This window comes from Salmo salar, chromosome 20 (assembly GCF_965601325.2).
Source record: "Salmo salar chromosome 20, fSalSal1, whole genome shotgun sequence".
Classification (NCBI taxonomy): domain Eukaryota; kingdom Metazoa; phylum Chordata; class Actinopteri; order Salmoniformes; family Salmonidae; genus Salmo; species Salmo salar.
Window position 1 is genome coordinate 68,948,885 of NC_138310.1, and position 11,099 is coordinate 68,959,983.

The 11,099-nt window shown below is 42.0% G+C and overlaps 1 protein-coding gene across 4 annotated transcripts in view; it reads right to left on the reverse strand.

Moving 5' to 3' along the window:
* The window catches only part of LOC106581093 (CMP-N-acetylneuraminate-beta-galactosamide-alpha-2,3-sialyltransferase 4), a 52,453-nt gene that overhangs the window by 5,718 nt on the left and 35,636 nt on the right, over positions 1 to 11,099 (reverse strand). For 3 of the 4 annotated variants that reach the window (XM_014162809.3, XM_014162808.3, XM_082966689.1), the window contains exons 4-6: positions 10,738 to 10,830; positions 8,006 to 8,103; positions 212 to 275 (exon numbers count right to left, since the gene is read on the reverse strand). In XM_014162809.3, the coding sequence (XP_014018284.1) occupies positions 212 to 275; positions 8,006 to 8,103; positions 10,738 to 10,830 (255 nt within the window). The remainder of the gene's footprint in view (positions 1 to 211; positions 276 to 8,005; positions 8,104 to 10,737; positions 10,831 to 11,099) is intronic. The other variant, XM_014162811.3, reaches the window with a different exon arrangement.

Below are 11,099 nucleotides of genomic sequence, written 5' to 3' on the forward strand. Positions count from 1 at the left end.
TTATACACACACCATAGGGATGATTTGAGTCATTATGTTAGCACAGCATTTACACTACATTTAGGAGACACCCACACAACATATATTGCTCTCAGACACATATCAGCTATCGGTGGCTCTTTGTGACCATAACAAATTTTGTAAGAAATAAAGTGGTTCATAAGGCACAGAGGTTAACAACCTTGCTAATATGGCTAAGTATCACATTTACCCATCAATGCTGGCTGGCATTTTGTAACTGGCAATAATGGCTAAAACCTTCAGCAGCAGCAACTCTGGAAAAGAGAGATTAAACAAGGTGTGATCACTTGGACTGACTGTAGATGCTGATAAATTTGTCGTCACATAGAGAAGTCCATATCGAGAGGACCGATGACCAATACGGTTTTCAAATACTAGTCGTAAACTCAACGCACATCACACACACACGTTTTCTGTAAAGGGAGCATAAACCTAGTGGACATTGACGCCATAATGCTTCTCAATCAAATTACTCTTGGTAAGCTAATAGTAGAACTTGTAGAACTTGACTGAGCATTAATATTTTTCTACTTTTTATTTAGTCATTTCTTTTTACATGTACAAAACAATAAAATAAATGCATACAAAGATGACCCCCCCCTAGTCCCCATCCCTCCCACCCAGCAACTGAGGTTGATTATCAGTCCCCCTCCCTCCCATCCTCTGATTCCCCCTGTACCACCCCTTCCATGGGCCTGAAAGCATAGAAAGTAACAAAAGTTAAAATAAATACAGTATATAAATTGGTTTGAATGTGTGGGGGTTTAGCAGAGATTGTTCTTTACAGAGTCAAGGACTCAATTGTTCCTTGACAAGCACCATTCAGCCTAGCTGTCAATAATTATAATGAATTAACTTCTAATAGTATAGAGAGTGAGGTGGTTGCCATCTTAGAGCCAACATTTTTTTCACAGCAGTCATCTTCTCTGACTGATCAAAAGATTCATGGGGCTATCATTGTCAAATAACATATGACACAAAGCATTGAATATTTAAATTCATGCCCTTCAAAATAAATTGTGTAACTTTGTCCCAGAAGCATTTAACTGCAGGGCACTCCCACATCATATGAAGGAATGGGAGTAGTTGGGGCCAATTTCATCGTAAAACATTTCCTTGGTGTTAAATACATTCTGTGAACAAACTTAAAAATGTATGTATTGATGGTTTGGATTACAGGATGCCAAGGACATATTTTTCAATATTCTGTTCCAGTGGTTCAAATTCAATTAGATCTGTGGACCATAGTTTAATGGCTAGCTCAGAATTTGATTTTCAAAAGTTGTTTATACATTATACTGATCAGTTCTTTCAGACGCCCAGATAATTTATTTATAAATCCCATCATTGGATGTTTCGGTAGTTGGGTTTCCCAAGCGACTACATTGCGCAGCTATACTGGCCTAAATTGTAAATATAGAAAAAAGGAGTTGCCTGGTAATGTGTACATCTTTCAAATCTTGGAATGTTCTCAAACCATTAGTGTCCATAATAACAGCAAGGGCACAGATTCCACATGTGGACCATTGGGGGGATGAAAATGCCACCTCCAGATCGCAAGGCATTATTGGAGTATGGGAATTACATTTTGAATCCCAGTTACATTGTTTAAACATTTTGCACCAAATAGAAATTGTGTGAGCAATAATATGACCAAAGCGTAGTTTACATTGTTTAAGTGATATAAAATCTTCACTGATTTATCAGGGCCATAGGAGACACCATATTTTTCTCTACTCAGCCAGTAAAATAATCATGTCTAAACAAATTCAAGGTGGGGCAAAATGCTAGAGCTTGGAAATACAATTTAAAGTTTGGTACAAATAGTCCTCCTACGTCTTTCCCTCTTTGAAAATGTATTAATTTATCTGGCATCGTTTACATTGCCATATACATTTTGAAACAGGACTATGGACTTGTTTACGCTGCTGTGCGTTTTTGTTGCCGATCTTACTTTGATACCTGACGGTTTTTTACTTTTTCATTACCGTATATTTTTACTTTTTCCCTCACTCAACTTTTTTCCTCACTCAACTTTTTTCATTCATCCCCGGAGGTTTTATCTGGACATGGTTCGTCAGGACTTCAAACAGCCGAAGCTAAGTAACATTAACATGATGCCTTCTAATTGCAGTCGTTGTACTTATAATATACAGGAGAACGATCGCCTTACGGCAAGGATAGCTGTGCTGCAAGCCCAGCTTCAGACGCGATCGTTAGGCAAGGGTAATTTCAGTGTAGGAAAGGATGAAACAGCGTCTGTGCCACCAGTAAGTACAGATAGTAACGTTAGTATAAACCCCCTCGCACGGTCCCCGCAGCCGGACATCTTTCTCATGGCTTCTGGAGGGAAACGCTGTAGGAATGCTCAACCGGTGTCGCTTATTCAGCCGACAGAAACTTTCAACCGGTTCTCCCCATTAAGCGAGTCGGAGTCGGAGGCCGAGACTTCTCTGGTCTCTACTCCTCCCGTTGTGGGGTCTGAGACGCCGACGGCTCCCACCATTAGCTCTGACAAATTGAAAACCCTAGTCATTGGCGACTCCATTACCCGCAGTATTAGACTTAAAACTAATCATCCAGCGATCATACACTGTTTACCAGGGGGCAGGGCTACCGACGTTAAGGCTAATCTAAAGACGGTGCTGGCTAAAGCTAAAACTGGCGAGTGTAGAGAGTATAGAGATATTGTTATCCACGTCGGCACCAACGATGTTAGGATGAAACAGTCAGAGGTCACCAAGCGCAACATAGCTTCAGCGTGTAAATCAGCTAGAAAGATGTGTCGGCATCGATTAATTGTCTCTGGCCCCCTCCCAGTTAGGGGGAGTGATGAGCTCTACAGCAGAGTCTCACAACTCAATCGCTGGTTGAAAACTGTTTTCTGCCCCTCCCAAAAGATAGAATTTGTAGATAATTGGCCCTCTTTCTGGGACTCACCCACAAACAGGACCAAGCCTGGCCTGTTGAGGAGTGACGGACTCCATCCTAGCTGGAGGGGTGCTCTCATCTTATCTACGAACATAGACAGGGCTCTAACTCCTCTAGCTCCACAATGAAATAGGGTGCAGGCCAGGCAGCAGGCTGTTAGCCAGCCTGCCAGCTTAGTGGAGTCTGCCACTAGCACAGTCAGTGTAGTCAGCTCAGCTTCCCCCATTGAGACCGTGTCTGTGCCTCGATCTAGGTTGGGCAAAATTAAAAATGGCGGTGTTCGCTTTAGCAATCTCACTAGTATAAAGACCTCCTCCATTCCTGCCATTATTGAAAGAGATTGTGATACCTCACATCTCAAAATTGGGTTACTTAATGTTAGATCCCTCACTTCCAAGGCAGTTATAGTCAATGAACTAATCACTGATAATAATCTTGATGTGATTGGCCTGACTGAAACATGGCTTAAGCCTGATGAATTTACTGTGTTAAATGAGGCCTCACCCCCAGGTTACATTAGTGACCATACCCCCCGTGCATCCGGCAAAGGCGGAGGTGTTGCTAACATTTACGATAGCAAATTTCAATTTACAAAAAAAAAAAACAACAATGACGTTTTCGTCTTTTGAGCTTCTAGTCATGAAATCTATGCAGCCTACTCACTCACTTTTTATAGCTACTGTTTATAGGCCTCCTGGGCCATATGCAGTGTTCCTCACTGAGTTCCCTGAATTCCTATCGGATCTTGTAGTCATAGCAGATAATATTCTAATTTTTGGTGACTTTAACATTCACATGGAAAAGTCCACAGACCCACTCCAAAAGGCTTTCGGAGCCATCATCGACTCAGTGGGTTTTGTCCAACATGTCTCTGGACCTACTCACTGCCACAGTCATACTCTGGACCTAGTTTTGTCCCATGGAATAAATGTTGTGGATCTAAATGTTTTTCCTCATAATCCTGGACTATCGGACCACCATTTTATTACGTTTGCAATTGCAACAAATAATCTGCTCAGACCCCAACCAAGGAGCATTAAAAGTCGTGCTATAAATTCTCAGACAACCCAAAGATTCCTTGATGCCCTTCCAGACTGCCTCTGCCTACCCAAGGACGTCAGAGGACAAAAATCAGTTAACCACCTAACCGAGGAACTCAATTTAACCTTGCGCAATACCCTAGATGCAGTTGCACCCCTAAAAACTAAAAACATCTGTCATAAGAAACTAGCTCCCTGGTATACAGAAAATACACGAGCTCTGAAGCAAGCTTCCAGAAAATTGTAACGGAAATGGCGCCACACCAAACTGGAAGTCTTCCGACTAGCTTGGAAAGACAGTACCGTGCAGTATCGAAGAGCCCTTACTGCTGCTCGATCATCCTATTTTTCCAACTTAATTGAGGAAAATAAGAACAATCCGAAATTTCTTTTTGATACTGTCGCAAAGCTAACTAAAAAGCAGCCTTCGCAAATGGAGGATGGCTTTCACTTCAGCAGTAATAAATTTATGAACTTCTTTGAGGAAAAGATCATGATCATTAGAAAGCAAATTACAGACTCCTCTTTAAATCTGGGTATTCCTCCAAAGCTCCATTGTCCTGAGTCTGCACAACTCTGCCAGGACCTAGGATCAAGGGAGATACTAAAGTGTTTTAGTACTATATCTCTTGACGCAATGATGAAAATAATCATGGCCTCCAAACCCTCAAGCTGCATACTGGACCCTATTCCAACTAAACTACTGAAAGAGCTGCTTCCTGTGCTTGGCCCTCCTATGTTGAACATAATAAACGGCTCTCTATCCACCGGATGTGTACCAAGCTCACTAAAAGTGGCAGTAATAAAGCCTCTCTTGAAAAAGCCTAATCTTGATCCAGAAATTATAAAAAACTATCGGCCTATATCGAATCTTCCATTCCTCTCCAAAATTTTAGAAAAAGCTGTTGCACAGCAACTGACTGCCTTCCTGAAGACAAACAATGTATACGAAACGCTTCAGTCTGGTTTTAGACCCCATCATAGCACTGAGACTGCACTTGTGAAGGTGGTAAATGACCTTTTAATGACGTCAGACCGAGGCTCTGCATCTGTCCTCGTGCTCCTAGATCTTAGTGCCGCTTTTGATACCATCGATCACCACATTCTTTTGGAGAGATTGGAAACCCAAATTGGTCTACATGGACAAGTTCTGGCCTGGTTTAGATCTTATCTGTCGGAAAGATATCAGTTTGTCTCTGTGAATGGTTTGTCCTCTGACAAATCAATTGTAAATTTCGGTGTTCCTCAAGGTTCCGTTTTAGGACCACTATTGTTTTCACTATATATTTTACCTCTTGGGGATGTCATTCGAAAACATAATGTTAAATTTCACTGCTATGCAGACGACACACAGCTGTACATTTCAATGAAACATGGTGAAGCCCCAAAATTGCCCTCGCTAGAAGCCTGTGTTTCAGACATAAAGAAGTGGATGGCTGCAAACTTTCTACTTTTAAACTCGGACAAAACAGAGATGCTTGTTCTAGGTCCCAAGAAACAAAGAGATCTTCTGTTGAATCTGACAATTAATCTGGATGGTTGTACAGTCGTCTCAAATAAAACTGTGAAGGACCTCGGCGTTACTCTGGACCCTGATCTCTCTTTTGAAGAACATATCAAGACTGTTTCAAGGACAGCTTTTTTCCATCTACGTAACATTGCAAAAATCAGAAATTTTCTGTCCAAAAATGACGCAGAAAAATTAATCCATGCTTTTGTTACTTCTAGGCTGGACTACTGCAATGCTCTACTTTCCGGCTACCCGGATAAAGCACTAAATAAACTTCAGTTAGTGCTAAATACGGCTGCTAGAATCCTGACTAGAACCAAAAAATTTGATCATATTACTCCAGTGTTAGCCTCCCTACACTGGCTTCCTGTTAAGGCAAGGGCTGATTTCAAGGTTTTACTGCTAACCTACAAAGCATTACATGGGCTTGCTCCTACCTATCTTTCCGATTTGGTCCTGCCGTACATACCTACACGTACGCTACGGTCACAAGACGCAGGCCTCCTAATTGTCCCTATAGGAGGGCTTTCTCCTATAGAGCTCCATTTTTATGGAATGGTCTGCCTACCAATGTGAGAGACGCAGACTCAGTCTCAACCTTTAAGTCTTTACTGAAGACTTATCTCTTCAGTAGGTCCTATGATTAAGTATAGTCTGGCCCAGGAGTGTGAAGGTGAACGGAAAGGCTGGAGCAACGAACCGCCCTTGCTGTCTCTGCCTTGCCGGTTCCCCTCTTTCCACTGGGATTCTCTGCCTCTAACCCTTTTACAGAGGCTGAGTCACTGGCCTACTGGTGTTCTTCCATGCCGTCCATGGGAGGGGTGCGTCATTTGAGTGGGTTGAGTCACTGACGTGGTCTTCCTGTCTGGGTTGGCGCCCCCCCCCCCCCCCCCCCCTTGGGTTGTGCCATGGCGGAGATCGTTGTGGGCTATACTCGGCCTTGTCTTAGGACGGTAAGTTGGTGGTTGGAGACATCCCTCTAGTGGTGTGGGGGCTGTGCTTTGGCAAAGTGGGTGGGGTTATATCCTGCCTGTTTGGCCCTGTCCGGGGGTATCATCGGATGGGGCCACAGTGTCTTCTGATCCCTCCTGTCTCAGCCTCCAGTATTTATGCTGCAGTAGTTTATGTGTCGGGGGGCTAGGGTCAGTCTGTTACATCTGGAGTATTTCTCTTGTCTTATCCGGTGTCCTGTGTGTATTTAAATATGCTCTCTCTAATTCTCTCTTTCTCTCTTTCTGTCTTTCTCTCGGAGGACCTGAGCCCTAGGACCATGCCTCAGGACTACCTGGTATGATGACTCCTTGCTGTCCCCAGTCCACCTGGCCGTGCTGCTGCTCCAGTTTCAACTGTTCTGCCTGCGGCTATGGAACCCTGACCTGTTCACCGGACGTGCTTGTTGCACCCTCGACAACTACTATGATTATTATTATTTGACCATGCTGGTCATTTATGAACATTTTAACATTTTAACATTTTGACCATGTTCTGTTTTAATATCCACCCTGCACAGCCAGAAGAGGACTGGCCACCCCTCATAGCCTGGTTCCTCTCTAGGTTTCTTCCTAGGTTTTTGGCCTTTCTAGGGAGTTTTTCCTAGGGAGTTTTTCCTAGCCACCGTGCTTCTTTCACATGCTTTGCTTGCTGTTTGGGGTTTTAGGCTGGGTTTCTGTACAGCACTTTGAGAATATCAGCTGATGTACGAAGGGCTATATAAAAATAAATTTGATTTGATTTGATATGGATTTTTATCTAAATAGCAAGAAGGTGGAGTCACGGGAAGCATTGAACTACAGAAATTCAGCCTTGGCAATATATTCATTTTGACATTAGATATGCTGCTGTTTAAAGCAACTGGGATATAATTCCACCTACTGAGGTCAGATTGAATACATCAGTAGATTTGAGAGGAATGTGTTATTTCCTTTGATTGACGAATTGCCTGGGCCAGAGGTTCCATAGATAATAAGAATAGCAGAGGTGAAATTGGATCACCTTGTCTGCTACTTCTAGTGATTCTGAACAGTGCAGATATTGTATTGTCTGTTATAACTATGGCTGAGGGATTGGCATATAGTATTTCAATAATATGAATGAAATTGGAGCCAATTCCTATATGTTCCAAAACAGACCAGAGATATGACCATTATGTCAATCAAAAGCTTTTTCCTGCATCAAGAGATAATACAGCCCAAGAAGGTGTTGTTTCTGATGAAGCATCTAAGATATGTAATAGTCGGAGGCTATCCGAGGAGAAACGCTTTTTAACAAACCGCTTTGGTCCGTGTGGATCAATGTGGGCAAGTCGTGAGACAACATTTTTTGAAAAAAAGTTTCATATCTGTTTATCAAAGATTGGTGGTGATTGAGAATACGATGGCATCCTTATTTTTAGAAATAAAAGCAAAATTAGAATGAAAATCTAATTTAATAAACATGTTCCATTAAAGGCTTTGTGGGAAAAAACGAAAACAAAGCAATTACACAATGAAATGAGAGCACATACCACTGCCTTTAATACCGTAGGGTAATGCAAGAGTGGACTGATTATGTCGCCAGAAGAAATCATCCAGTTTGAAGAAGAGCTGTGTTTGTCTGCTAATGCTGTATTAGAAAACAGGGGAGAATAGATTTCACATTACAACACAAAGATGTACAGTTCCTACTAAATATTCTACACTGCCAATGGCATGGAGATATACAGTATACACTGCTGACCTGGCAGTTTTAGTTTGTCATTAAACTGAAATTACCTTAATGGCCGTAATTCCTTCTCATTGTTCAATGTAATCAACTCCCATGTCTATTACATGCTGACCACACCGCTTGCATCACGTGCGTTGCAAAACAAATGTACACATACAGTTGAAGTCAGAAGTTTACATACACCTTAGCCAAACACATTTAAACTCAGTTTTTCACAATTCCTGACATTTAATCCTAGTAAAAATCTCCTGTCTTTGGTCAGTTAGGATCACCACTTCATTTTAAGACTAAAATGAGAGAATAATAAGATAATTATTTATTTCAGCTTTTATTTCTTTCATCACATTCCCAGTGGGTCAGAAGTTTACATACACTCAATTAGTATTTGGTAGCATTGCCTTTAAATTGTTTAACTTGGGTGAAACGTTTTGGGTAGCCTTCCACAAGCTTCCCACAATAAGTTGGGTGAATTTTGGCCCATTCCTCCTGACAGAGCTGGAGTAACTGAGTCAGGTTTGTAGGCCTCCTTGCTCACACATGCTTTTTCAGTTCTGCCCAGAAATATTCTATGGGATTGAGGTCAGGGCTTTGTGATGGCCACTCCAATAGCTTGACTTTGTTGTCCTTAAGCCACTTTGCAACAACTTTGGAAGTATGCATGGGGTCATTGTCCATTTGGAAGAAACATGTGACCAAGCTTTACCTTCCTGACTGATGTCTTGAGATGTTGCTTCAATATATCCACAATTTTTCTACCTTGTAAAGCCATCCATTTTGTGAAGTGCACCAGTCCCTCCTACAGCAAAGCACCCCCATATGATGCTGCCACCCCCGTGCTTCACGGTTGGGATGGTGTTCTTCGGCTTGCAAGCTTCCGCCTTTTCCGCCAAACACAACGATGGTAATTATGGCCAAACAGTTTTATTTTTGTTTCATCAGACCAGAGGATATTTCTCCAAAAAGTATGATCTTTGTCCCCATGTGCAGTTGCAAACTGTAGAAAAGAAGAAAAAAAAAATCGTTTCTACTTACAAAGAAAATCTGAATTTTACTGGTGACTGGGTGAAAACAGCTCCCAAAAGACCAAAGAAGCTGGCACCTGGCATTCCAGTAAAAGCATTGGCATCATCCCCACTGTCATGACGTTGGCCTGTGGGTAAGGTTTATGACCCCCCCATAAATACCTTTCTCCCTTCCCCTCTCTTTCTGACCCTACTGAAGGACTGCTGTCCTGAAGGACTGCTGTCCTGTTAAATATAGAGAGTCTGGGAACATAAAACAAATGGGGAAAGGAACCATATTTTGGAACATAATGAGTATGGATGTCAGTTCGGTTGTCATCTGAGACATTATGACTGATGACAGGACGACAAACTGTACCTGGGAAAGTATACACCCTCTAGTTATCAGAGTCACATGGAATTGTTATGCAATTGAAATGTTTGATATTGAAATTGTTTGTTAGGAGATTAAATGTAATTTTAGCTTCCAAATGAGAGAATTGGGTTTTCATAAGGAAAGTGCCCTGCTTGATCAGTGGCCCACCCCTGTGAAGAGACAGGGGTTATAAACGATGAAACACATCCTTCCCCCTCTCCACTATATAAGCCTTTGACGAAAAGATAACCACATGTTCCAGTACGTGAGGTCTGCAGCCTCTACGTTAGAAGGACACATGTCAAGTACAGAACTAAGCCAACCTCGGCGTGGGCTTTGGTGGCGGTATGAACTTTGAGCTTATTCACTACAGAAGTGATACTTCCTAGCCGTTGAGTTAGCAGCGGCCGCTGACGACGGATCCAGTCTAACAAACAGACGAAGATACCACCACGTATCCAATTTACCACCAGAGACATTCTTCCGAGGACAGGAAGATCTGTTGGCCAACACGGCCAGCATCTACGACCAATCTACCGAAGCGCAGCTCAGAGTAAATATTTATTGCATTTTCCTTTTCCAAATGGGCGGTAATTTAGTAATGCATAAGATAATGTATTTACGATAGCATAGCTGCTGTTTCTTTGTTCCTAAGTCTTCCCGCTCTTTCATTCAAGCCCAACCCCCTTTCCTTTGTGTAACCAGCCATCATACAGGTTCCGTCCACCGGGACGTTTTCTGTAGGACATCATTTGTATTCTGTGTATTTGTAATTCTGTGTGATTAGTTTATTTAGCAAATAAATAATTAAACCCAATTTTGTATTGCTGATTCAACTTGTTAGCCAGGTTTCGTGAAGATAGCCAAGAATTTACAACTTTCATTATGAGACTGAAAATAAGATAAGGGTTAATATTGACTGCTATTGATGTAAAATATGACTAAGTATTTTAAGAGTTTATTCGGAAGATAACGGCTCTATAAACGTGGTGCTCCGACTTTCTAGTTAATTACATTTACATGATTAGCTTAATCAGGTAATATTAATTACAGAGAAAGGATTTTATAGGTTAGCATGTCATATCACTTAATCCGGCATAGCCAAAGACACGACACCACCCTCCTTGTTTTAAAGATAGACACTCCATTACTCACTTAAAATTGAGGCTCTCCCACTTCTTCTGCTTTAGCCAGCCACCGCACAGTGACTTGCTCGGAGTTGGAGGAGACTTGCTGGTGCCTCCATAGCTGAAAGACAAGCACACGAATCACCACATTTGGAACAGAAACTGCTGACTTTTAACTCAGCATGTCCAGTGACACTAGTTAAAAAAAAATGGCAAGTGTGGGTATCTATTGAAGGCCTAAATTGACCGCGGTTTACCCACTTAAAGCTGTGGGTAGATTAGATGCTAGGCGAATGGAATGGGTTGTCAACGTGATGTGACTCAGCAGGGGACTTATTCCGAGGTTTCTCTTTCCTTCAGTAAAGCATAAATGAGTATCTGTGTGATTGG